The sequence below is a fragment of the Molossus molossus genome, unplaced genomic scaffold, assembly GCF_014108415.1.
Source record: "Molossus molossus isolate mMolMol1 unplaced genomic scaffold, mMolMol1.p scaffold_m16_p_6, whole genome shotgun sequence".
NCBI lineage: Eukaryota > Metazoa > Chordata > Mammalia > Chiroptera > Molossidae > Molossus > Molossus molossus.
In genome coordinates this window covers 95,139,968-95,167,308 of record NW_023425399.1, presented here as the reverse complement: position 1 = coordinate 95,167,308, position 27,341 = coordinate 95,139,968, and the positions used below count along the sequence as shown (strand labels likewise).

The window sequence follows — 27,341 nt, the reverse complement described above, 5'->3', positions numbered from 1 at the left end:
TTACAGTGCTTTTATTTTATTTCATTTGTGGTGATGTGCCTATTTTTCTTGACAAGTGTTTTAGCATTTTGTATTTGCCAAGAATCAAAAGACCATGCAAATCCCAAATGTGAGATAAGGTGGATAAGTTATAGTGTGTGGGTCACCTTTTCACCTCTCTTCTGCCAGCTGTATGCTTCAGCTACTTTGGGGGATTCCCTAAATTAAAAAAAAAAAAAAAAGATAAAAAATAAAGTCCAGCCCTGGCTGGTTTGGCTCTTTGGTTAGAGCATCAGCCTGCGGACTGAAGGGCCATGGTTTTGATTCCTGGTCAAGGGCACGTCCCTGGGTTGCAGGTTCAATTCCTGGCCCCGGTCAGGGTCGTGCGGGAGGCAACCAATCGATGTGTCTCTCTCACATTAATGTTTTTCTCTCTCTCCCTCCCTTGCACTCTGTCTGAAAATCAATGGGAAATATCCTTGGGTGAGGATTAACAAAGAAATAAAAATAACAACAACAACAAAATAATAAAATCCATTCATTAAAAAAGGAAAAAACCAATTAGAAATAAATGGGCATATGTCTCTCAATAACTTGATGATATACTACTTTCTCGGGAACCACACAAATATCTCAGACTGCTCCATTTCAACCTGTAAGAAGATCCCTGTGGAAGTGGCCCCCCATCTTGCTAAAATTTCCTCACCAGGTGGAGAAAAAAAGGATAACCTCTTAGATGAAGAAAAACCTACAATGCAGAAGAATCTAGAAACATATAGAATGAAGAGCCCCTCTATGTTTTACAAAGGTGTTCCCCTCCTACTTTTTACATAAAGGTTCATTACTACAGAAATAAGAACGTATACAATGACAAATCCTCCATTAAATTTTGGGAAAAATACTATCCAATTAAAAGGGAGAATATTTTCAGAGAAAACAGAATTTCAGAAGAATTCTTAATAGTCAATTGTTTGCCAAAGCTGTGGAATGGGGCTGCTCCACACAGACAGCAATGGATGATCAGCATCTAGATTTACCATGGCCTTTGCCCGTCCCTCCCATGTATACACAGACCTCGAGATATGAAGTCTGTCCTGGGTCAATGGTATATTAAAAGGCCCATCTCAACAGTGTAATTTAGCCATCTGCTGAGACCCTCACAGCAGAATGTCACAAATGAGAATCTGTGCCAGCTCTTTTAAGAGGGCAGCCAGTGCCTACCATCTGGGAGACACTGTAACGCCCCCTGGTGATGCTCACAGGTAGGTCTCTACGGCAGACAATGACCCAACCATCTAGAGACAGTGTTCTCATGACTCCAATGATCACTCACCAAATGACTGGGGCCAAACTGGGCTCCACAGAGACCTGAAAGAGTCTAAGCTCACTGCTCAAGTCTTTTTTGTTTTTGGCTGTTTACTGGTGTTAGGGCACGCAGGAATAGAGATGATGGGCAAGGCTTTAATGAGGTCTTCATCTTTCGGAGGAAGAATGAACATCTCAGTACAAGACTGACTTCTTCTTTTGATTCTTCTCCCCCGAGTTTGGCAAGGACATGGAACATTTTTTAAAGCCACAGAGGCCTACTGGTGACCCCCGGAGATCAATGAAAGAATCAGAGAAACCCTGAAAATATCAGCAACATTATGTATCTGTGATTTGAAATGCTGAGGGGGAAAAACGGTGGGGGAGATGTGGCTTTAAGCAACGGGGAGAACAACAAAATCTGTCAGGGTCAACTTTCCATTCAATTAAGGCGTATAGGTGAATGAAATCAATTCGCTATTTTTCTTCCGAAATAAGAAAGTATGAGAGACAAAAGCTTCCACTTGCTGGGGAGGGGTCAGGTGTCCTGACAGTACCCCTTGCCCATCTGGGAGAGAGTGAATGGGCGGGCACTACTTGGGGCACAGATCAAGCCATGCCTCTTGTCTTCAACAAGGTCTTAAAACGAAGGGAATTAGCCGACTTGACTCCCAGGAAGAATTGGCTATCAACTATTTCTAGACCCTCTTTCTTTGTACCTTTTTCTTGACCCTCCAAGTTACCCTCCACCAGTGTCTATGCTCAAACCTCTGGGTAAGGTGTCAGTGGCATCAAGGTCACGAATCGTCAGTGGCCCTGCCGATGACCGTCTCTGCTCATACAAGTTCACACAAGGGGTAAACATAATCGAGGGGCATTAGGCCTTGAGCAGACCAGGTAAGTCTGAGGAAATGAACAGGCTGATTGTCGCTGCTTTAATAAAAGCACAAAGCTCCTTGATCTGCGATATAACTTTTTATTTTGCGCCAATGCGAAGCCGATTGCTTCTGGTACCAATTCAATTCATAAGACTTCAGGGGAGATAAATCTTTAGCTAAAGCATAGAGAGAACAGGATCCACTTGGAAGAACTACTTCTTGGGATCCTACAAAAAGGTTTCCCCAAGCACTGACCAGAACAAAGGGGCCCACAGGTGACATTGGACGAGCTGTTAGGAACGCACCTTCACGCAGGCAGCGCTACCTGGCTCACGAGGAATGAAACCCTGGGTGTGGCTTCTATTCACTCTAATTTTCACCCACTAAAGTACACGGCTGCAGGCTGGACCTACACAACTCGACTCAATGGCAGCTTTGTGTAGAAATCGATCATCTTTTCTGGAAGAGTAGGACCGGTACCCCTGGACTTGTCCAAGGAGGAAGAGGTGGTTGGGCTGCCTTTCATCTGGAATAAACACTGGACCCTCCTCTAATGTGTCAGTTCCTTATCTGAGCCCAGAAAATGATAGTCCTTACTTGCCGGTCCAGATCTTCTCTGGTTTGGCTCTATCGCCTCGGTACCCTTATCATCCTTCTACCGAGTCCTTGTCCATTAGAGTCTGTGTTCCTGGTGGTCAAGAGTGGATGTCCTTCTGCCCTCCTCGGTGTGATCTTTGTTTGACAGCCTCTGTTTAGGGCTTTGACCACCTCCTGTTCTGCTCCTGCTTGGATAAGCCCTGGGCTTCCTGGACATAGCTGGCCCCAGGCTTATATGTTCCTGTTGTCAGGGGTCAGAAGATTTTACCGCTCTGGTTGTTCACCCTGAAGTAACTGAGCCTAGCCCGTCTTTGTGCCTGCCTTTTCATCCTCAAGACCTGCCGCCTCTCAGCCTTGCCCTCGGCCTTTGCACACCCTCCCTGCTTTTCCACCACCTGGACAGGGAAAAGCCCTCCTTCTGTCATCTCATTATCAGAGCTGCTTTTTCTGCCCTAAGGGTAGGCGTGTCTGGTCAAGAAAGAAATTCCTAGGTAATCTTATTCATGCTCAGAATAGCCAGAGAGGGCTGCTGTATACACCTGGTTGGCAGGACTGATGTGCCAAGCAGGAGGCTGGGGACTTCCCCAGCTGAGAATGGCAACCCATTAGATGAAGGAGGTGTAATTTCTATGTGTGAATGACTTGTGGCCTCGGATGAATGGTGCTGGGCTCTCTTCAGTCATCAAACACTTTCCAAAGGCCCACTGGGCACCAGGCACTGCGTGAGGTAGGAGACTTAAAAAGCCTTCTTTTAATGGGCACCTACCTTGTATCAGGCACTTTACATCGATCGTTTCTAACCCTTATAGTAACACTCAAAGAGAGTTCACGTCCCCCCTTGACAAAGGAGAACACTGAACTTAAGTCATTTTCTCAAGATCGTACACCTACTAAAATAAAGAACGAAATTCACACTCAATTCTATTTCTCCCCAAACGCCACACTCTTCCCAAATACCACTGGGTAACGCTACTTGCTCACTCACCAATTCATTCATTCATTCATTCATTCGGCAGGCGTTCCTGAGAGCATACTGCCAGTCTGGGTTCCTGCTAAGTTCAGGGTGAAGATGCTGCGCCAGGAAGTAGAAGGTCACTTTGGAGGAGCTCAGTAAGCTCTTTGAGGCTTCAGAAAACTGCCATTTAAGTGTGACATCAAATGGAGGAGTTTGCCTCCTTTTAATTAATGAAGAAGATAATAGTACAAGGTTCAATCTTGCGAAAGGAGAAGTGATTGCCAAGTTCATGAAACTCCCACAGGTGAGGTTCTCCCAATATTTCTCCAGGGTGCTGAAATGCATGAGGGACTGCAGACACCTGAAAGGTGACAGGGCCCTTCTCGCCCAGGCCTCTGTATGGACCAGAGGACTACACATTCCAACCACCCTCTTTTTATTTTAAATTAAAACCACCTCTCCACAGGAATACAAAAGTATACTCTCCAACTAGGAAAAATATGCACACATCAACAACAAAAATACAAGGGGAAGGCTGTGATCCACGTGGGTGGAGGAACATCTTACGGGGAGTAAATAAATATTTAAGTGGTCGATGCCCCAAGCCGTGAGCTATGGAAGAGTTATCCTGTTCTTGAAAAGCCTTATTTCTAGTCTTACAGCCTCTAGAAGTCTGATCTCCACAGGAATGGAATGGAATGAGATGGAATGGAAAAGGAAAAAATACCAGGGCTGGAAAGCTTCTTCGGCATCCTCAAGCACACCCCTCTGGTTGGCACGTAAGAAACGGAGACACAACGTGACTGGCAGCTGTCACGTGGACGCTGGAGGTTTGGATGAAAGGCTAAAGGTTGATTTGATTCCATTTGTGCTAAGCAGTCATCAGAGGCCATAAAGAAGCTGAGACACACACCGAGGCACCACACTCATGGCATACTGAGAGACCCGATCACCCAGGTCGTTTGTTTTTGGAAAGACCTCTTCGCGATGCCAGCAGGGTCTAGTGTAACGGGCTGGAAGAAGTTGTGTATGTAGCATCTTCCGGCAAACACAAAAGCTCTTTCCCTAATGGCATACTTGTGAATTACTCCGAGTGGCTGAGGAGATTCCAGTTCCATTTCCCAAGGACCCTTTGCTTTTCTTCTTTAATTGGATTTATTGGGGTGAGATTGGTTTGCAAAACCACGAGGGTTTCAAGCGTACAGCTCAATAAAACATCTGCACCCTGCATCGTGTGCCCACCGCCCCAGGCAAAGCCTCCTTCTGTCCCCATGCCCCCCCTCTTTGCCTACTTTTTCTCGTTTCTGAATCTGAGGTGAGTTTTAAAAGGTCCTTGACTGGGACCCGATGCTGCCACTGGAAGGACCTGCTGGGCCGACGTTCCTCTCCTGTGCAGAGGGTGTTTGCTGACAAGGGGTAGCAGGGAAGAGGACACACGGGATGCAATGACGTGGAGAAATGCATGCAGGAGAAGTCTTATAATTACATTGACTAAGAAAGTGCATGGTTCCAGGCAAAGCACTAGGTCCCTTACATCTGTCCTTTGCACCAGCTAAGGTGAATATTGCTCTCTTCCACTGCATGCGTGAAAAAACCAGGGTCAGAGAGGTGATCTAATCTGAACAAGGTCGCAGAGCTAGCAAGTCCTGAAGATGAGATCCACTTTCAGGTCTTGCACCTGCTCCCGCAGAGACCCCTTTGCCATACTGCCTTCCCTTCAGATGCCACTCAAAAGCATCCAGAGATTGGGTGCCACCAAGGCACATGGCAGTAGGTTTCCGTTGCTGGTAAATACTTCCCAAGTGTACTGGAATCAACCTCTTCAACCAACTCCCAGTGGTTCTAGTTTTCCTTTGGGAAACAAATAGTTTAGGAAAAATTCTAAATCTCTACTACAGGTAAAACAACACTGTACAGAGACGCACGGGTACGCAGTACCAGCTGCCCTGCCGTCTTACAGCCTGTGGACAAGTGAGCAAAGAACAAAGAGGGGAGGGGCTTTAGCGTCTGAAGGTCTTAGTGAATCCATGCCATCGCCGTCACTTTACCACGAAACTGCTGGGGACAATGAGCACATCACTTAATCTGCCTCAGTCTCTACTTTTCCTTCTCTAAAGTGGAGTTAGTCATCTTCATCTAGGTCACATTTCTGGTGCTCACCAAGTATAAGAAGTTTACAAAACTTCTGCATACATACAAGCTGTTTTTCCTGCTCTGGGTCCTGTTGATGGGTTTAGAAAATGACCCTTTTCTTCCACAACTGCAAGGAATGAAATACCTTCTTCAAAAGGCCCCATGGCCATGACTGTCGGTAGAGGGTCCTGTATCTGGTGGAGAAGCATTTAATGCACAGGCATCCGCATTAGTTAATGTGGACCGAGACGTATTTAAGGAAAGTGAAATCACTAAGATCGGCACAAGGGCCACCTATCCTAAAACGCTGAATTGGTTATTGCATATGTTTTTTTAAAAAGATATTACAGAGGAGGGTGCGGAAGAGTCCTTGCTGCAAGAGGAGAGTTTATTTTCACGGCTGAGCTATTTTAGTGATTCTGAGACCCAGTCTCGAGGGGGCAGACGCACAATCACAGCCCCAAGACTGCTTTTGATGGATACACCTTGGGACAGCCCCCCTGCTCATGGTGGCGCTGTGTCACCAAGCCAGAGCTGTCCTCTGAGTTCACATGTGACCCCAGGTCACCCCACAGTCAAGGAGATCCCTAAAGAGTGTCCACGTCATGCTGACGAGGAGGCAGACGTGGCAGCTCCCTTTGCCACTGGTGGAGTAGCCGATGCTGAGTCTACACGGCAGGACGTGACGCCCTCACCTCCATGACACTTCCTGTGTTATCTCGTGATTTCTGAGGGCTGTTGCTGTCCCCCAGGGTTTGCAGGAGACAAGCTCTGCCTCTTATCTGAGAGCCAGGCACGTTATCTGAACAGCTGCCACCTGCAGAATGGCTGGTGTCGAACCAAACGCCACGGTTGAAGTACATCTTCGAGGGGAAACAAACAACGGTGCACACATACCCGCGTGCCCACGTACACACACCCCTGAATGAATGAGAGGCGAGGCTGCGGATGGCCAGAGCATGAGCCCTGCCACACTATGCTGACACTCTGTGGACGAGCCCCTGTCCCCGCCTGATCTCACGTCTCATTTCTGCCTAAAACGGGACCTGGCGCTGGCCTTGCGGACAGGGAGTCAGCAGCAGCCGGAACGTGAGGACTTGAGAGCCGATGAATCCGAAAGCATCCTTTCTTCCCCAGGCAGAGGGGCTTTATCCTGGGCTCCTCCAAGGACGAAGAGGCAGGTTCAAAAAATAATAATAATAGGATAACACAAAGGTGGCTTGTCACAAAGCTGAGGGAAGAGAATAGCTTCCCATTGTCCTCCAGGCTCCGGCCTCAGAGGACAGCTGAGCCCTCGTGGAATCCAATCAGCCTTCACCTCTCGGCCGCACCCCAGCCGCCGCCAGGGAGGCCAAGCGCCCAGAACGGCCGTGATTAGCGCCTTCCTCAATTGAGAGTGTTAATGGAGAATCACAGCTAACTCTTCGACGTCGCCTGAGCCATACACCCATTCATTTCCAGGGAGCCACATGTAAACAGAAAATGAATGTTCCTGTACACTCTCCAAATTTTCTTTTCTCTGCTAAAGTGTTGGGGGGAGGAGGGATCGCTCCCTCTCTTGTGATCTCTTCCCATATTTGAAATGATACGTGTGCTTGACATCCAACCGAATGACTCACAAAGGGAGACAGTCGGAGCCCCTGCACCCCACTCCCGCCCGATTTGTCAGTATTTAAGGCTTAATGAACTCTTGGCGAGTTCTCTCCTCTCAGCTTCATGTTTGTTGTTATTGTTTAATGGTGATCTGTCCAAAGCTCCAACATGCCAAGGAGCCCTGCTCGTAATCAGAAATATATATTTATTTACTAGTTGGGTAATTTACAGAGAGGTTTTCTGGAAACCGCTACATCGCTAAGAACTACCACACCCAGCTGTTCTCTTTGTATTTAAATCCTGGGCATTCTCCAGTGAGAAGGGGTGCTGGGTCCAGCCTGCCCAGCCTGCGCCTCCCTCTCCAAGATAATCTCCCTCAGCTGTGTATGAATCTGGGCCGAGGGGAGGATGCTCGGAGCTCTAAGCCTTTGGGTGTAAGAGATTCTCTACAAACACACATGCAGGGTAAACAAAACCCATCAGGCCCCCGCAAGGGTCCGCCGCCTGATTGCACGAAACACATCTCGATGGAATCTACAATTGGCAAAGTAATTGGCGTTATTACAGCTGATGGGGAATTTCTGATGCTGCCCAAGCTCTCCTTTGAAATAATACTCAGCTATTTAATTTGTCCAGCTCCCATGTAGCTGACTGCTCTTTTCTGCTGCAGTTTATCAAGAATAAAACGCGCTGTCTCTCCAGACGCCCGCCAGCTGAGATTTCACAGGCGTTTCTTTTTCCAACATTCTCCCCTCTTCTCCCAGGACCCCCAGCTTTGCCTTCCCCAGGACGCGGACCACGCCACAGGCTGGAGGCAGGTGAACCAAACTCTGACTTAATTTGAAGCTGTGTATTTCTAGTCTCCATTTCAGAGGTACTTGAACACCCTTATTATAAATACCATAAAATAATGGTGAAAGACATGAAAATTTACAAAGATGGGGTTGCCCCGAAAAAGGCTCACAAAACGTGAGACAAGTAGTAGAGATCTTCATTACAACCACAAGACCCGAAAGCACCAAGGAAAAGTCTGGGTGCACGCATTTTTGTCTGGGGGATCCGTTTTCATCCCTGGTACACACGCATCCCCAGAATGGGCCCTACAAATGTTCATGGAGCACCTCCTTTTTGCTGGAAGCATCCGGATTCTTACTTTTACACCACGCCCGTCCACATCCCTCACGCTGCCGTTTCTGTTCCCACCCCGATGAAGGGCGAGAAAGCCCAAGGTCGCAGCTGTGTTCTCACCGTAGGGTCGAGGCTGGCTCCTGGGCACAGACCTCTCGTTCCCATCAGCAGGCTACTTGGCCTGGCCCCACGTGGGGATGGACTGCTTACTGGACACAGAGTTCTGCGGCCAGACGGGTCCCATCTGCAGGTGCCATCTTAGTCTAATGGTCCCCAAAATCCAGAACCCACATATTTCTGAATCTTGTCTCATTTTTTAAGTACAGAAACAGCTGGACGTATGGGTGTGAAAGTCATCACTACAGCCCCTAACGTCCCCAAGCCCTAACAGTGCCCTGAACAGCGCCCGAGCCAGTGCCCTTCGTACAGCTCCGCGCTCATTTCTCTGGGCAGTAGTCCCTGTGCCTATGATTCTTCTATAGTTGGGGCCAAAGTGACGTCCAGAATTCTGTAGAGATTGGCGGACCCAAGGCCGTTGGTTTAGTTGAGGCAAAGATCTGGTGGTTGAAAAGCTCCTCATACATTTGTTTAAAATCATTTTTAATTCTTCCGAGCTACTTCTTCTCCAAAGGCGAAAGAAAGAAATAACGGTGAATTCAGAAAGGGCCACAGACGGTAAGGGAAGGAAGCAACCGAAGAAAGCAGTTGTGGGTGTTCTCATCGCTCAAGCAGCCCCTCCAGCCCTCACCGCTCTGGCCCATCCCTGTCCTGGCGGGTCCCCCTCACAGCGGCACTGTCCTCGCTGCCACCGGCAAGTAAACAACCTGAGGGAAAGATCGGGAAAGACCCAGAGACTGTGTGTTGTTCATGCTTTTTCCTTTGGGGACCCCCAGTTCCAGTCGGACTGCCTTGGAAAGCAGCAGTTTGTGCTCTGGCCCTGAATTCAGGGGTCCAGGTTGAATTTCAACTACGTATCTTTTTCTTAAACAAAAATTTTTTTCTTTATGGATTTTAGAGAGAGAGGAAGGAAGAGGGAGAGAGAGAAACATGATGACAGAGGACATCGGCTGGCCGCCTCCTGCATGCCCCCCACTGGGGATCAGGCCCACAACCTGGGCCCGCGCCCTGAATCAAACCGGTGACCTCTTGGTGCCTGGGTCGACGCTCAACCGCTGGGCCACACAGGCTGGGCTCAACTATGTAACTTTTAAGAAGAACGAGAATTATGGTGTGTATTTATGAAGTGCTTAGCGGATGCCAGACACGGTTCTTTGGCCCTCTATTGAATCCTTCTCAAAACCCCCTCAGGTAGGTACCCTTCCACTAATGAGCAACAAGGTCAGTAACTAACGAAGGTCACACAGTACAGGGCACACTTGTGATTCGAACTCATCAGTCTGAACCCAGAATCACTGCTCTTAACTCCTACATGCTAAAGCAACGGGACATGCTCTCTGTGCCAGTGGATACAGCGGGGCAGGAGAAATCTGCCATGTTACTGAAGGAGCATCAGTTTTGACTACATATAGTACAATCGTATATAGATAAAGATTGCAACGGCACTACCACGCTTTCTCGGGCGTCACTGGCTTAGGATACTTGCTGGCCACACAGTTCGCCAGGGGCTCTGACGCACATGTTCAGGGAGGAGGAGGACCACGTGCAGAGGAACGATGGGGGCCCCTCTGAGGCTCTCCTGACCCTCAATCGATCCCTTTGTTGGTACAAGGTGGTTGGAAAGGAGGTGGGCAGATGGCTGGGAAGACAAGAGGGATGAAAAGTAAGCCTGCGACAGGGTTGGGAAGAACTAAAAGCAAGCTGGCTGCTCCGTTGGAGGGGTAGCCTCTTTCTCAGGAGGTAGGTTTGAAACTACCCTGCTAAAGCAGTTATGGAGAAGACACCTTCTTTCTTTCCTATTTTTTTTTATCCTCACCCAAGGACAGTTTTCCATTTTTTGTTCAGATAGAGTGGGAGGGAGAGAGAGGAAGAGAGAGAGAGAGAAACATCGATGTGAAAGGGACACATCGAGTGGCTGCCTCCCGCACGACCCAACCAGGGCCGGGGACAAACTGCAACCGAGGTACGCGCCCTTAGCAGGAACCGAACCTGGGTCTCTCTGGACCGTAGGCCGACGCTCTAACCGCTGAGCCAAACCGGCCAGGGTGAAGACACCTTCTTTCAATCCTGCAGGGGGCCTGTGAATTTGCATTTTCTGTATGTGAGTCATTCCTAGACCTAAAAGTGTACAGAACAAAGTTCTGCACCCTATTAAAATGCAGACACAGGGACATGTGATGTTATAACTCAATCTGCTAATAAACAGAGATCTCTGAGATTTACCACAGACCATCAATGGCCCCAGGTCTAAATGAGCAGAACTGCAGCATCATTTTTACAAAGCAGATTGAGGCCTCTTTACCCGAAGGATCGAAGGGAAACAAGAACAGAAACTAGAACCATGAAGAGGGTGGAAGAAGTCACAGAGGGATTAAACGCTGTGAGTCTCAGGGGATCTCAGAAATCGTCTAATCCTGCACCCTTGTCGCTAAGATGTTTATTTTTGTTTTAGAGGAGAAAACTATAATTGAGAAAGAAGAGGATGATACTCAAAATGAATCCCCGCTGGTTGGCCTCACTTCTGGTCTGAAGAATTGAGCTTAAATCCAACTTTAAAAGGCCAAATCATTTTTGACTACACTAGCAGAAATAACTTATGTCGATTCCTTTGATAAAGTGAACAAAATCTTTCTGCCTATGAATCGGCCCGCCACCCCTCGATTTCTCAGGCATGAACTTCTGCACGTTGGTTTAAGTTGTGTCCACCTGCACGCAGCCCTCAGCTGGTCAGAACATCTTGGGAGAAACAAAATATTCACTAAATTCTAAGAGATTTAATATCCCAGGAGAATTGATTAAAACTTCAGAATAGTCCATGGAAAGGCCAGACACTCTGGAAACACCTAGAGAACTTCTCTCTCTGGGACCACATACCAACGCTGAATTTTAAAGAAAAAAAAATTTTTTCACTAAAAACACTGTCAAAGCCGGTGGTACAAAGACCATATACCTGTGGTATTAAGCTCTGGGTTTCATGTAAGAATAATAATAGTGTCACTTTGGGTTTTAGTGCAAAATTTTTTGTTGTTGTTGTTAAAAATGATCTATTATTGTCACAGATGTCCACGTTGGGAAAGACACACAATTAAGTGGGTCGCCTTAGGAATTGTGGGGAAAGATCCTTGTTTTGTGGAGGTTTCCTACAAGCAGCCAGCAAGACACTTTTACAGGTGGACCAGCTGTCATTGTTTGCAGGGGGAACACTATTTATACTACAAATATATTCACGTGAGCTCACAGAAGGTGGCGAAGAAAAACAAGAGTCCAGATCCTACCCTTTTAAGAAAACTAGGACACTGCATAATTAGAATAGAGCTTCTCCAATGATTTTTGGTGAATGACCAGAAGCTTTTCTCTCCAACTTACTTTGGTAAAACACTCTAAAGGTAAGGAAGGAGGAAAATGATCACATGCTTGGATATTGTGGGGACAGCAACTTGCTATGAACGTTTCTAAACACTGTTTCTAGATGTATCTCCTTGTAAGCCAGTAACACACACCTGGTGGGCTGGCACTGGTGGGCAGTCCATGCTCCGAACAGCAGTGACTCAGAGAGCAAAGTAAGGCCTTGAGGAAAAAGCATGGGTTTTCTAAACAAGAACCTGAGCAAGGAGGACCCATGGGGAACCACCACACTCCTGTCGTCAAGGGAATCGGGTGCACGAACCAATCAGATGCATTCTACACTGGGGTGGTGTTGTCAAGCTGGATCTTTATGGATGTCTCTGAGAGTCCAGAAAGAATGGCAGGTGTCCAACAGGGGAGATGATGACCCCACACATCATCACGAGCTCATTTAAAATACTGGGCAAATCTCAACAGGTGAGTGGAAATAGCAGGAGATGAGAGTTCCGGAATCCATGCTTGGCCATACTTGCTCCGCTTGGACCATGACTTCCTCCTCCGTGAAAGGGAGGAGTAAGATGTCTGATAAGGGGGTGGGTGTGGGGTTCACGTGCTGGGGGCAAGTGAAGCACAGGTGTGTTCCTGACACAGGGCAGACACTCTTTGAATGTGTGGCCCTTCACCTTCTCCCCTCTTCAAGGCTTCCTCTCTGCCGCAGTCTTTTTCTTTTAGAAAACGATGAGGTTGATTTAGATCCTGGGGAGCTTCTGAAAACACCAATATCTGGACTCTACCCAGTCTGATTCAATGGGGCTAGGCCTGGACTCCTGTAATTTTTACATGCTCCCCCAGTGATTCCCATCTGCACTCAAGGCTGAGAACCATGGCTCTCTCTCTTCTTCCAGTTTGAAAAGGAGGGAGGGGTAAGCAAGCGACGGTAGCAGGACTTCCTATCCACTGACTTGCTTTGGGATGGTTCTTCCCAAGATGGCAAAGTAGATATCATGTGGCGAACTCAAAACAAGCCAACCTGGAATTTTTTTTCATTGCTGTGTGTCTTAGATGAGAAACTACACTGCCTACCTCGGCCTCCACTCCGCTCCCTCCCGTGCAGAAGGGCCACCACCACCACGATTCGTCCAGTAGAATTTGGGGGAGGAAGGGAAAGAGAACAATACAAACTCTTCGCCAAGGTGGAAGGATTCAGAACGCTCTGCATTAATTCCCTCCATTTCTCTGATGTGTGCCAACTGCTTTCTTTGGGAGCCCAGCAAAGATTTAGATAACTCAATAGGATGTACACAAAGTGAAGGTGGGGTTGCGTGTGCTGGTCCTGTCAGTGGTACATCTGGGTTTAACTGATCCTACCTGCAGGGACAAGCTCTAGTTCGAGATGGCCTAACTGAAGTGGTGAAGAACAAAGGTTCTTGGAACCAGACCCTGGTTCACATCCCAATTCTCCCACTTGTGGGCTTCGTGACCATAACTTCCCTCTGCTTACTTGTCACAGAGAGATAGTATCATTGCCGATTCCACTAAGGTCTTGTAACAATTAAATGAGATACTTCGCGGGAAGTACAGAGACTACCTTCTGCCATAGAGCAGGGTTCCTGTAATCCTCAGGCGAGGTACTCAGTCCCAGCCCCTGTGAGCCTGTGCTAACACTGACCCTGTTGAGTTTAGCCAGGGCTGAACGCTCTGGAAAACCCAGAGCTTCCATTTCAATCTTCACAACCATTGACGCTGAACCCGTAGGCAGCAGGTGCCCAAGTGGAGCGGAGTAGATAAAGACTGTTCTGTTGGAAAGACATGACCGACCCTGGAAGAAGAAGCAACCTGGGGCTCTAGGGTTTCACACTAAAGAGAGACAAGCTATCAGAAGCCTCTCGCTCTCCAACCTGCCCTGCTGTTTCCCCATGAGGAGCACCCCTGTGTAGCAATCAAACCCACTGAGCGCCATGGAGCCAAGGCCATCACCAGGCCCTTCGCTGCCTTTCTGCTGGGAGATGAGCACAGGAAGACTTCTTTCTACTCAGGGACTCCACACCAAGCCTTCCTACAAAGTAGCTTCTCTTCACAGAATGGTTAGGGTTCTGGCACTAAAACCTTCTAGGTTAAGACCACGGACCCCAAGATATTCTGCAGATAATGATAATGATATCCCCTGATGATCTAGGATTGTGTGGCTGAAGGAAAATGAAGTTCAGGTTTGTTTAGGGAGGACAAAGCCCTCCTCCTTTGAACATGGTGCCATTATCATTCCTAACCCAGGGATGAACAAATACTGCACCTTCTCAGCCTGCACTTCCTTCTGGTCTCCCACTTTGGGGGACAGTTATCCCTAGTTCTCCAATCAGCCAAGCAGCTGCCGGGTCCAATGCTTCTGTCCCCATATTCTCTCTCTGGCATGTGTGTTCCCTCCACAACATTCCCACTGAATCCAGCCAGGCGTCATTCCCCCTACTTCTCATAGGGACCCATGGCTCAGGATTGCTGCTGGACCCCCTTCATTTCATCACCCCTGCTACCTACGGCATACTCTTCTCGCATCCCGTTCTGGGTCTTTCCCATCCTCAGACCTCCGATGGCTCCCACTGTCTTCAGGTAGATGTGAAACACTAAATTCAATCCTGATTCAAACAAATCAACTGTAAAGCGACATGTTGTGATAATCAGAGACATCTGAATATGGACTGGGTGTCAGAGGATGTTAAGGAGGTATTGCTAATTTCGGTAGGTGTGATCATGGCATGGCGACTGCATTTTTTAAGAAGCCCTTGTTTATTGGTGAAGTTCACGTAAGTATTTATGAGTGAACTAGCATGATGAGTGGGTTTTTTACAATACACCGCCCAAAATTAAAAGCAAAAGTAGCTGGGGGTATTCATGAAGGAAGATGGACGAATGATAATGATGACTGAGGCTGGCCCGTGCTGTGCTCAGGGTCAATCACATCAGCTCCAGAAAGCTGACGGCAAAAGACTTTGCAACCTGGAAAAAGGCTGTTTAACCACCGGCAGCTTAAAATTGGTCAAGGTGGAGATACTTGCACTACAGAAATGGGCAGATGATATAAATCAGAGCTTTTTAGCATCATGCCATTAAGGATGGATAATAAATCATAGACATTGGAGAATATATGGAGGGCTATTATTCTGTTAGGCCTACTTTTGTATAAGTTTAGAAACTTCAGTAATAGTTAATAAAAAAATAAATAAAAATAAAAAGTTAGGCTCTTTTTCCACAGTTTTACAACCTTCTGCAATCTGGCCCCAACTTAATTTGCATCTAAAATCCCACCATCATACCTCTGAACCAGAATACATCCAAGCATCTCTACCCTTATTTTGACCTTCATCCAGGCTGCCCCTGCCCTAGAAAAAGTTCATTACTTCCCTTCCTTCTCCCGCGTCTTGGCCCAGGTACAATGACACCTTCACCTGGAAGCCTTCCCTGCTTGCTCTATTTGGATACACTTTCCCCTTCAATAATTCAATGTGCGCATCTCTAACAGAAGAAGAAATTAAACTCACTGCAAGGTTGTCTTCACACACATCGTCTTAGCTGATCCTCACCATGATCTGTGAGATACGCTGCACAACTCTTTTGCTCAATCAGAAAAATGAGAGTTAAAGACATTAAGTAATGTCCCCAGGGTCATAGAGCTAACACCAGTGGCAGAACATTCCAGAACCGTCAAATTCCTGGGAAGAGTGTGCACAGCAGGAAGCCCCGCATAACGGTCTCCCTGGAAGTCTCTGGGGAAATGGTGACTCGGTGCCTGAAAGCCCTGTTTTCTCACACTGCAAACTTCTCCTGTGTCCTGCTCTGTGCTCTCCACCCTTCACTGCAACGTACCCTTGGCGATCACAGCAATGGACATCTTAGAAACTCCTTCTGAACAGCTACTCTTTATAGGATACCTGTTACACTTGTCCCCTGAGATTCTATCATGAGGCACATTTGAAATGCAACATAACTTTTCCTAAAAGAAGCCTCCTCGTCTCCCCCGAGACAATGGAGAGCTTAGAAAGCAGGAGAGGACCAAGTCCTGCAGCCCGTGGCGGAGGGCTGCTTGCAAGGCAGCTTTCCCAGCATGTGCTGGGCGTGAGAAACTTGCATCTGAGTTTGGACCCCACATGGTTATTTCTTCACCACATCCCCACCAGGCCCTCGCAAGCATGTGTACAGATGCCCGTGAGCACACCCACGTGGACATGCTACTGCAAAGTCTAAGCGACCATCACATCCCTATAGGAACTAAGAAACAAAGGACGAATAAATGCCAAGAAGCTCGGGATGCTATTTGTGTCCTCGACACAGGCCCTGGGTCTAGCCTTGGATGGCTCCTGCAGGGCCCCGCCTGAAAAGGGAACGGAATGTGTGGCCGGAGGGGAGTGGTACATGAAGGACGTACTAGCAACCGGACAAAAATAGCCAGCTGCCAGCCGGCTGTCCAGTGGGAAGCATGCAAGCGAACAAGAAAGAAGGTAAAAAAGCATATGAAATAGGGTGTCAATTTTTTAGCCATCCATCCATGTGTATGTTTATGTATTTCAAAGACTGCAAAACCATACCCCAAAATGTCATCTCTATTTCTGGGGTGCATCAACAAGAGATTTTTTTCTTTCCTTCTTGCTTTTTTTGTATTTTCCAAATATCTGTAAACATTTGTTTAATCAACATCCATCACCACAGTTACACATTATTTTCCTTGTGATGAGAACTGTTAAGATCTAATTTCACAGCCACTGTCACGTGTCCAATACAGTATTATTAACTATAGAATAACAATAAAGTTTTATTAATTATAGTTACCATGATGTACATGACCAAGACGTGTTTATTTTATAACTGGAAGTTTCTACTTTTGACCACCTTCACCCATTCCGAATTTCTACGGTGAATATGGATAGCTTTTATAATGAGGGGGAAGAGAGAATAGAAAGAAACTTGGAGAGGAATGCATGTGATTGTTAGGCTTCTGCGAAATAAAATGAGATGCGGCTTTGACTCCTTTTGGAGGGTGGTGAGGATGGTCCGGCCAACAGAACAGCCATTTCCAGTCATCCAGAGACCAGAAAGGAGGGATTCAAATGTGTCTATTCCTTCAAAAGGCAAGAACAGGATGCTGGAAAATGAAAGATGTGTTTGGGGGAAACCAAAGGGAAGGGAAGAGTCTGGGTGGTTTGGGTGTGAATTTCAGAAGCTTTTCCATTTGTGCCTTTAAAACTGGCTGAAATAGTAGCCACTGTGAGCCCCAGGCTGGCCTCTAGGAGACGGTACCGCCCTCTGTGGTCCACAGCCAACTAGGACCTTAGAATCTTCGCATCGGCCCTCAGACTCTACCTGCAGATAGTGTGTTTATTCCCACGAACGAGCATGGCATCTTTGCAGACCTATAATCAGGGGGAGAAAGGCAAACAGCTTCGCCCTTGCCCTCCTCCTTTCTATCTGGGGGCCGAGAGGAGGACAGAGACAAAGACACGGACCCGTCTCGCCCACCTGAGTTGCTCTTGTCCACATTTTCAAAGCTGAGAGTCATCCAAGATTAGTGAGGGAATCATGACAATTTTCCCTAAGAGGTTGCAGCCACATCAGGCATCAAGGGGGAAAAAAAGCCTTTTACAGGCAAGTGATAAGCGTGGACTGTGTGAAAGCTGACAAGCCTGATTACAGTTACCCCAGAGAGGGGTCCTGAGTGAATTCTCCTGAAAGTCACTGACAGTTCTGGGAAGGGAACAGAGCCATGAATTACTGTGAACATCAGGAAGCATGGGACTCGGTTTCATAGGAAACCCAAGGAGAGAAGGGAAAATAACAGCAGAAGCCCACGGTTTGGTGCAGCGGGGCGGGGGGGGGCGGGGGCAGCCCGAAACACATGGGCAGCATGGTTTCTGCTGGAGAGGCACCCAGAGTGTGGTACTGACTTGAGACACATCCGGGCCTTTCTGAAGCAGGAATAACACTGGAGAATTAACTCTGATCGGGGCCTTCCACATTGGCCACAGCCTTCCCAGGGCTTCCTGGCCTCGGGAACATGCACCCTGAGGAGTATGGATGTATGCTTCTGGCCTCGGGGGATGACACACAAATGGCACAACGTGGAAAGGTCAGGTGGGACCAGAGCAGTGAGCCGTCCTACCACGGCCGTGGGGGGTGTCACGGGAGCAGGGACGCTGCCTTTCTAGGATCACAGCCTCGCGTGTCACGGATGCACCCAAACGCATCTGACTTCTGCTTCTCTTAATAATTCAGTTTAAATCTAATCGCGATGCGGCCTGACACATGTGGAGAGAATATGATCATCTCAGAAAGCAACAATGCCACCCCCGGCCGCACACGCCACCCTCTCATAAACTCAGGCTTTTGAAGCCTCAAAACAACACCGAACAAAGATGTTTCCCCTTTATTTTTATAAATTCTCAGACAAAAATAAATCTTTAGCTGGGATGCTACTGTGTGTGAGGTAGGTGGGCGGGATGTGGATCGATGTTGATTTTCGTTTGTTTTTGTTTGACATCCCCTGGGCTCCCCTGGAAGTTGATGTGAGTATGGGAATAAGTACTTTCATTAATTAGCACTTTTCCATAGTTGTCAAACAGGCTGACTGATGACCTGTTCTAAAGCCCCACCGCATCTCCGCCAGAAGGATCAGCCCTGTGATCGAAGTGCCCCAAACGGTGCAAGGTGCAAGGATTTACATCTCTGCCTCGCCGGCGGGCTGCGTGCTCTGTCCCTCTCCTTGGGGCCGCTCACTCCCCACGCTCTGACCTTGTCTCTGCAGAGCTGTCACTCTAGGGCTTATTTCTTCACGTGCTCCGTCTGTGCTGGGTCCCCGAGGAACACAAGGACTTCTGTGCGTCCGGGGTGCATGTGTGTGGCGCTTATCTGCTTGTGTGTGGACAGTAGGTCCTCTCTAGAGACAGGGAGGGCGACTGTCCATCTTCCGTGCTGTCAAGGAGGCCCCCAGAGAGCCCGGCTGTGCCCTCTTGTGGTTTGCTCATGGTGACCTTCACACAGCTTTCTGGCCAGAGAGAACAGTGGCCCATTTCCTAGCCAAGATCAGCAACACTAACCCAGGTGAGCAGGGGTCTGAGATGAACTGGGCTGCCAGACCAGTGACTGCAAGGCACGTGCACACAAAGTTTACACAAACGTGACCATCCTGTTCCCAAAAAGAGAAATACAGGGAAATACCCCAGCACACCACACCCTCTACCTCCTTGGCTTAATCCTTCTCTAAAGCAAGCCCCCCCCCACACACACACACACACACTCCAAGCATCTTGGTCTGCTGTCTTTTCCCCACTATAAAACAGAAGCTGATCATGATGAGATGCGAGGGGAACGGGAGGGGGAGGGCAAGTTACTAGGTCATTGTCACGGTTGGCACCTTGAGTCAGAGAAGCTGGAAATCCAAGGTGGGGTTTCTGTCCAGGTGCCAACTTGGTTAGCTCACAACCAAACTCTGGTACATTTCACTCTCTCAAACTTCGTAACAGGATCAGTGGCGCTTACCTGTGGCTGAAATCCTTTGAGGTCGCTGGCTGCAAGGTCGCTGGCGGCGAGGAGCTGAAAAAGAACAAAGACATGTTCCTCAGTGATACTTCTCAAACTCTGCGTACAGTGTCCCCAGGGTGACTGCTCAGCAATGCCTCGCCACAGCCCAGACCTGGAGCCTGAGAAGCAGAATCCGAGGGTAAGAGCGTTCTGGGGCCCGCACCTCGGCTCGGAGGCCTCCTCGCCTTGTGGCCACCACGTTTTGACTACTGCCTGGCCCCTCTCTCCGGTCTCCTACCTTTCTTATAACTGCCCCCCGGTGCTGCACAGGGTCTTAAATTAGGGGTTATGGTCTAGACCCCCTAATTGTAAGTACAAGTACACACGAGTCTATAGGTGCATACACTTCCTTAGGAAGAGGGTCCCTGACTTCCTTTCTACTATCAAAGTAGTCTGTGATACCACAAGCTAAAGGGACAGTTAAAGGCCCATTTCAACTGGGAGGGCTCCTTCTCATTCTCCTTTACCTCCTCCTTCTCCTCTTTTTTGTTTTTTAACATGAGATTTCCTTCCTTTTTAAAAATGTTTTTATTGATTTTTTTTTTAGAGAGAGAGGAAGGGAGTGATAGGAACATTGAGGTGAACGAGAAACATCAAGCGGCTGCCTCCTGCACGCCCCCTGCTGGGGATCAGCCTGAAACTCGGGCATGTGCCCTGACCAGGAATCAAACCGAGACCTCTCAGTCCATTTGGCGACTCTGAATCCACTGAGCCACACCGGTTGGGCCTCCTCCTCCTTTGTTAATCAGAGCAGTAAAAATGACCCTTTTCTCTTACCAGCTACATGTGACTCAGTTTCTCTTTATCATGTCTTTGATCCTATGTACTATTTATGTATTCATAGCTTATGCCTCAAGTTATCATGCACAATATTAAAGCATAAGAGTCACGTTTATATGTTTTTCTGTATCTCTGTGTTTAATTAACAGTAAAGGGTAAAGGTAAGGTTGTAATTGTTTTGCATCCTCTCTGAAAGCACTCAACAGACTCATATGCTTAATTAAATAAAAACATGCTTTATTTTTGCTCAAAAATGCCGAAAAAGTATGGGGTAAAGAAAAGGGGCAGATATTTATTTTGATTCGAGGAATGTGACTGCTAGCTTTGTTAGGCCTGGAGAGCATTTGTAAAAAATAGGAACGATTTCATGTTTGCTGTAACAATATTTTGTTTGGTTCAAGAAAGAGAGGGAGTCATGCTGGGTTCCAGGGCCTCCAGCCTTCAGAGAAGCTCAACTGGGCTTTTTTCGCTCCTCTAAATAACTTGGCGAAAAATGATAGGGAAAGGGGAGCAGAGAGGAGGTGGAGAATGTAAGAGCTGTATCCTTCTCCCCACGCCCAGGCCTGAGGGCCGGCTCTCCCTGCGAAAGGTCCCGGGAGGAGGGAGCACCATCCCGACAGAGCCAGCTTGGCCCCTCTGTTGGTAATGAAACAGCCCAACAACCAGTCACGACGGTGCTTGACCGGACAGAATGAAGCTTTGTCCTTGCCTTTAAGGGATCTATCTATTGGCCAAAGGATAAGATGTGTATAGCAGTGTGAGCAGAGTCTAGTAGAGTGGTGTACATGGCAAACTGTGGACATAAGGCAAGAAAGGTCGGGGTGGGGTTGCCAGAATAAGCTGGAGTTTGAACTGAACCCTGAAAATGAAAAGGTGTAGATCCAGGCACTTCCGGTGGGGCGGTTGCAAGAGCAGAAACCTGAGAAAGGAATGCCCAGTCCCAGTCCAGCTCCCTTGGCTCTTGCACATCCTCATGGCCGGCCATACCCCGCACTGAGGAGGACGGGAGGGCACATGCATTGAAGGTCAGTCCCTGGGTCCCCAGCACAGTGACCGGCTCTACAATTTTTTCTTTCTTATACTCAGCTTCACCACGAGATAGAAAGTAGCTCCACTTTGTGGATGGGAAACTTGAGACTTATGGGAGTTAACATTTTCCAGGTCACACAGGTAGTAAGTACATGGATGGGAAATTCAAGTCCAGAATTTATTACCTCAAAGCTCAACCTCTTTCTTTTATAAATGATGCCTCTGATTTATAGCACAGTGGAGATAATTTGCTGATGAGACCTGGCACAGGGGAGAAACGCTATCTGTCAAATGAGCTACAGGCAGTAAATAACATAAAACATGTGTCCCCATGTATGACCCTTAACTGACCCTTCCTTCCAGACACTATTTTATTCAGTTGGTAATGACCATCCACTCTTCAGATCTTATCAGCACAACCGAGCCTCCAAACTGAGCTGAGCACAGGTTAGGACGGAGTTGGGGAGGAGAGAAAGGCTGGGGTGAGGTATGGGTACGCGATTGACCTTGTTAAGGACAAGTCCACAATATGTGTTAGCATATAGGAATCACATCTCCAATCCTCCAGGCCCTTGGAATCCAGAGGGCAGGGACCTTTGTAATGGGGCTCACCAGGTAGACCAGCAGGTATGAGACCAAAAGGTCTAGTTCCTCCTCGTTCTGACGCCGTAACTGCGAATCAACCACAGGGGTGTTCAAAGCCTCTCATCAGAGGCACTATGTCCTCATGTCAGTGGTTTTGGACGAGAAATAACCAGACCCATTTGTGTGACTGGAAGCAAAGCTATGGCATTTTTGGTTGTTATTCACAACGTCCCCAGCTCGAACGAGGTCAGGATCTGTCCTGCTCTCCCTGGAACCTCTAAACCCACTTTTCCTTCTCGTAAGAAGAATCCAGATGCATGCAATTCGGTTTCATTGTTTCAAGTTCTGTGCTGTCCTGTTGTGTGTATTTTTCATGTGCTTTTTCCCACCTCACAAGACCATGGTCACGGTCTCACGTAACTTCTGCATTTCTCAAAGCATGGAGGAGTCTGGACATACCATGAATCACTACATCTCTGCTGGTCACATGACTTCAAGGGAAAGTGGGGAACGCTGTCAGCCTGGAGATGAGGACGAGAATGACCCAACTGTGAGCCCGGAGAAGAGAGACGGCTGGTAACACCCTTTACGTCGACAAGAGAAAAAGGCACTCGACATCCAGAGCATTTCCTGCATGAAGTAGGCACTCAAATATCTGAATGAATTAGTCAGCGATGGGAACACACTCTTCTCCATCTGCTGCAGGTTTTATGAGTGAATATCAGCTCATGCTTCAGTGCAGGAGTCAAAGGTCGAATAGAAGAAAAGACAGTATGAAAGCGAAGGAGACTGAAGAGAGAGAGGAATCGTCTCTTCCTGTAAGTGAAACAGTAAAATGCTCAAGGGGCCCGTGCAGTTCCCATGTGTTTCGGCTTGTCTGATGGTGGGCTGGGGGAGGCAGGGGGTGGTATCAAGGATGGTTATCCAGTAACTTCTAAAACTTCTGAATTCTCTGCCTTGTAGATCCTGAATGATTTATTCACACTCTAGTATGCATTTCAGGTGTCATGTGACCTGACGGACAACCAAAGGCAAGCCTCGTGACCTCCTCGTTCAATGTTCCCTGCAGAGTGTGCAGGAGTCGGTCCCTCCTTGCCATCAGCCCAAATCCCCACCTCCTGGCTCCAGGGCTCTTGGGAAAACCCAGCCTCTGCCTCTGCAATGCTCTCCTTTCCAGCGGCTTATTTCCCTGACGTGCACACTCTGCACCCGGGGAGCAGAGGGCTGGCCTCCGCCCTGAAATGTGGAGCCCAGATGTGGACCGGAAACAGCACAGGAAGCTCTCGGGCATTTCAGAGATGCAGACCACCTAGAGCTGGTCCTCAAAGGAGACTTCCATGCTTCCAGAGCATCAGAACCTGAAGGAGACAGGCACAGGCCCCTGGGTGGATGAGGAAGTCCCAGTGTTCCCAGAGGGCTCGGCCACCTCTGCTGCGGAACTGGAACAAGGGAAGGTGGTGTAGACAGAGATCTCTACTGTGTCCCCTCTCCCTCCCTTTAACCAAAGCGGCTCTGTTTTACCCTCTTTCACGTACACAATGTCATCTGAAAACGAATGATCAGCCATTAAAACAAATGTTAAAACTGAAGACTAAGTCGTTATGTTAAAGACGTTGATAAGTGACTCCATGGTCACACTGCTGTCCACAACAGGCCTGGGTGGGCCCCCACCCCTAGCCCCACTGCAGAAACCTCCCCTCGGACCTTCTCGGGCCAGTCAACCCTACACCCCGACACAACCGCCTGCTGGCCTCTATGCTGGAGGTGGGAGAGAGGGCTCAGAAATTCAGGGGAAACTGAGGCACAGGCAAGCAGAGGTCAGCCTGTCCTTCCACAAAGCCACTGACCTCAAAAGCACAGATCCAGACCCTCTGCAAACTGTGTCCCTTGGGAGACCCTGTCTTCACCCTTCGCAGCGGAAAACAGCCGCAGCCGCGAGCAGACTGGCTGTGTGGGGAGGGACTCAAGGCAGGGGCCGCGGAGGGAGGATGGCTCTGCGGTGCTCTGGGGACTTCAATCAGGCTGAAGTTAATGAAAAGGACCCTGCGCTGCCCGGGACGGCTCAGTGTCTGCACTGCTCCAGGGAGAAGGGCAGAGAGAATTACATTTAAAAGGCAAAGGAAGGAGAACATTCTTTCATCTCCCCGGTGGAGCCAGGGGTGTTCCCTGGGCCGTTCTCATTCCCAACACGCCTCCCTGCTCCCCTGAACAGTCCCCCCTGCAAACAGGAGGGCGATGCCTCTGCTTTCCACTCCTGGGGAGCTGCAGTGTTCTCTCTTGGCAAAAGTTCTGTTTGCTTTTGTTTTTGTCTTGTCTCTCCAAGCCTGAGGGGTGGGCTGGGAGCAGGAAGGGTTGGAGGAGGAGGAAGCTGTGGGGCCCTGCGCAGGTGAGGGGAGAAGCACCCTCCACGTTCCAAGCAGACACCCCCAAATCACCTGGTGGCTTCCCTGGGCCCAGGACCGCCCCTCCAACTGCCTCCTTCACCTGCCGACTTCTACAGCTGCCCAATTCCCGCAAAGGAGGGGCGAAGTCTGCTCCTCCTCCCGGCGCCCCCTGCCCCGGGAGCATCATCTCCCCGATGCAGGTCTCTTACCAAAGGTACACACCACGTCTGGGTGGCTGGGCCTCATATCTCCAGCCCACCGCCAAGGCTGACCCAGAACTCGTGGCCTGGGGAGGGGATCACTGATACAAGAGGGGGGATGTGGGTCACACGGACATCTCGGCCTCACAGACTGAGGCTGGACAGAACGGCCCTGGTTTCACCGGGGATCCTCTGTTTGCTTTTCCCCGCGCTCTCCTCCCTCGTGGTAAATAGATGATGGCCCGAGATGGATGCACAGGCGACGGACACCTAGGAAGGCGGGTAGGTAGGTGGATAACGGAACAGAGCAAGGATGGTGGGGAGCATAAGCGAGCCATTCTCACATTGCCCTTAAAGACGACTTTTACTACGTTTCGCTTCTACTTACTATGATCCCTCCCCATTTTCAACCTGTTCTCATTTTCCTTTCTTATGTCATAAGAAGTAGATCGTTCTCTCCCTCTTTGTTCTGTGAAGCATCATTTCCTTCCTTCTTTGGCTCCAGGAAGGAACCTGAACCCCGTCCCACCCCAATCCCTCTACCCACAGACAAGCTCAGGATAGCCAGGGGGAAGGCGTGTCCCAGAAAGACAGCACAGACATCCAATCATAGGCGTGACTGAGGTTTTTAGAACCAACTAGCCCCACCTCCTCTTTTGGCCAAAAAAAACCAAGGCCGGGGAAGAGTCAGTGACTTATCTAATGGAGTATCAGGAACCACAAACCCACTGATATGTGTATGACCCAAACTAAGTTTTAGAGGCCCTCCCCCCTGGGGACTGGCCATGCTGAGAGGGGAGAGGAATGTGGTACGTCAGGGGTAAGACAGAGCAAAGGAAAGAAAGGGCGCGTGATTCCTACCAAGCTGCGGGCTCAGGACCACCACCCAGGACTAAGCCACGACTGCAGCAGGACCACAGAGGGGAATGTGGAGCCTGCAGTCAGGGAGGTGAAATGAAACCGACAGGGAGCTTCTCCTGCAGGGGGCGAAGTGGAACACTCAGCACAAAGGGCATTCATTGGGCTGGGAGTGAGAAAATGCATGTCCTCGCCCCGAGTCTCCCTCCACGCACTAATTACGGGCTTACTTCACCTACTCAGGTCTTATTTTAGCACCTATAAAATGGATCCCACATTCCCTCTGGCCCCACACCTCTGTTACCCCAAAAAGGCCCTCTCCCTCCAGGGATGAAAACGAGATGGGACCGACCGAATCTCGTCTCCAGCTCCCATTTTCTAGCAACTCGCCCCTTCCCCAAACACACCCCTCTGGAGGTTGACTGTAATTTCTGGAAGAATTCCTAATGGGAAGGACAGAAGGGGGGCCATGAGAGTCTTGTTCTGTGCGTCCATTATTGGTATGCAAATAGGAACTGGGACAGATGGTCACTTGGACGGCTGCAGGCTTCGCCGTCCTGGTGGGGCTGCAGGCAGAGCCGCATCGAAGCTAAGGGTGAGCAGCCCTACAATGCACAAGGCATTGGTTCTCACTGCCGAGGCCCTGGGGGCGGGTGGTGTTAGGGCCACGCAGTCAGCTCTCACCAGCCTACGGGGCAAGTTGCCCTCTTAAAGCTACCATCTAGCTGGGCTGAGAGTCCTTTTGTTAAATCCCCACAGACTCGTGGGCTTTCACAGGTTAAACCTGAAACCACTGAGAACTCCAGCCTTAGCTTTGGGCTCCTTCCCAAAGAGTAACAAACATGACTAATAAGAATTGACTGTAACTTCAGCAGGCAAGCCTGGTCTTGATGGCTTCTATTTTTCTTTTGTTATTTGCTAAATGATGGGGTTCTAATATTTACGGGTGAGATCTGTGACCAACTCCCCTAGATATGCAGCCAAAAGAGCTTTTACCTTCTTTTCTTTGTAAATCCCCCGAGTAACCTTGCACATAGTACCCCTGCTCTCGGGGTGGTGTGTGTGCTTGGTGGCTGGTGGCTGTCCAAGTCACAGCTCTTTCCACTTCTGGGTGGGAATGCCTTCCGTCTCCCTTGCAGACTGGAGCTGAAACCCCGGGCACCTAGCGGGAGGAGGGTCTCTGGATGCCGGAATCTACAGCTCACCGAGAAAAAGAGTCTTGGTTCATGTTATCTGAACCTGGTGAACCTACAGAGCTCGCCCGCCCTTCCTCAACTTCCCAGGAGAATTCTTGTTAGATGCCTTGCTCCCCAGACCAAGAACACTGGATTTCGTGGAGGGCGTCTGGCACAGCGTTGGGTGCGACGCTGACAAAGGTAAACCTGGTATAAGCCGGCATGGAGGTTCATATCCCCATTTATTAAGCATTTTGGTTAAAAAAAAAAAAATAGCTCAAGAGGGTTAAGTTGCTTCTGAGGCTGCACAGTTAGTAGGTGGCAGAACGGCCCCGACGCCTGGTGTGCTGACTCATCGCTGTCTATGAGCCTCCTGCTATTTTTGGAATGTGCACTATTAGAGCTTTTATCGGGTCCTCTGTGATGCGCTGACCCTTCGAAATGAATCCTGCCTAGGAAATTTATAGAATAGTGGTTTTCAAATTGCACCCGGAGGAGTCCTGGATTCCACGGAACAGACTTGGGGACAGTGAGGTGGGGGAGAGGAGCTGAAGTGGAGAGTTCCAGCCCCGATCCCACTTAATCCAAAACAACTCCACTTTTATTGATATTTTATATTGGATTTCCATGTTCAGATGTATTTGATTTAAAGCTCTGTGGAAAAGCAAGCTCCTTATCTGAACAAGAGAAGGGCCCCGCGTGGAGGAGCAAGCCACTTGCCGTGCTAACAGAATACA

The 27,341-nt window shown here is 48.8% G+C and overlaps 1 protein-coding gene across 1 annotated transcript in view; it reads right to left on the bottom strand.

Moving 5' to 3' along the window:
• The window catches only part of SETBP1 (SET binding protein 1), a 354,570-nt gene that overhangs the window by 147,037 nt on the left and 180,192 nt on the right, over positions 1–27,341 (bottom strand). Inside the window, exon 3 of the mRNA XM_036245217.1 lies at positions 19,552–19,605. Coding sequence (XP_036101110.1) covers positions 19,552–19,605 — 54 coding nt within the window. The remainder of the gene's footprint in view (positions 1–19,551; positions 19,606–27,341) is intronic.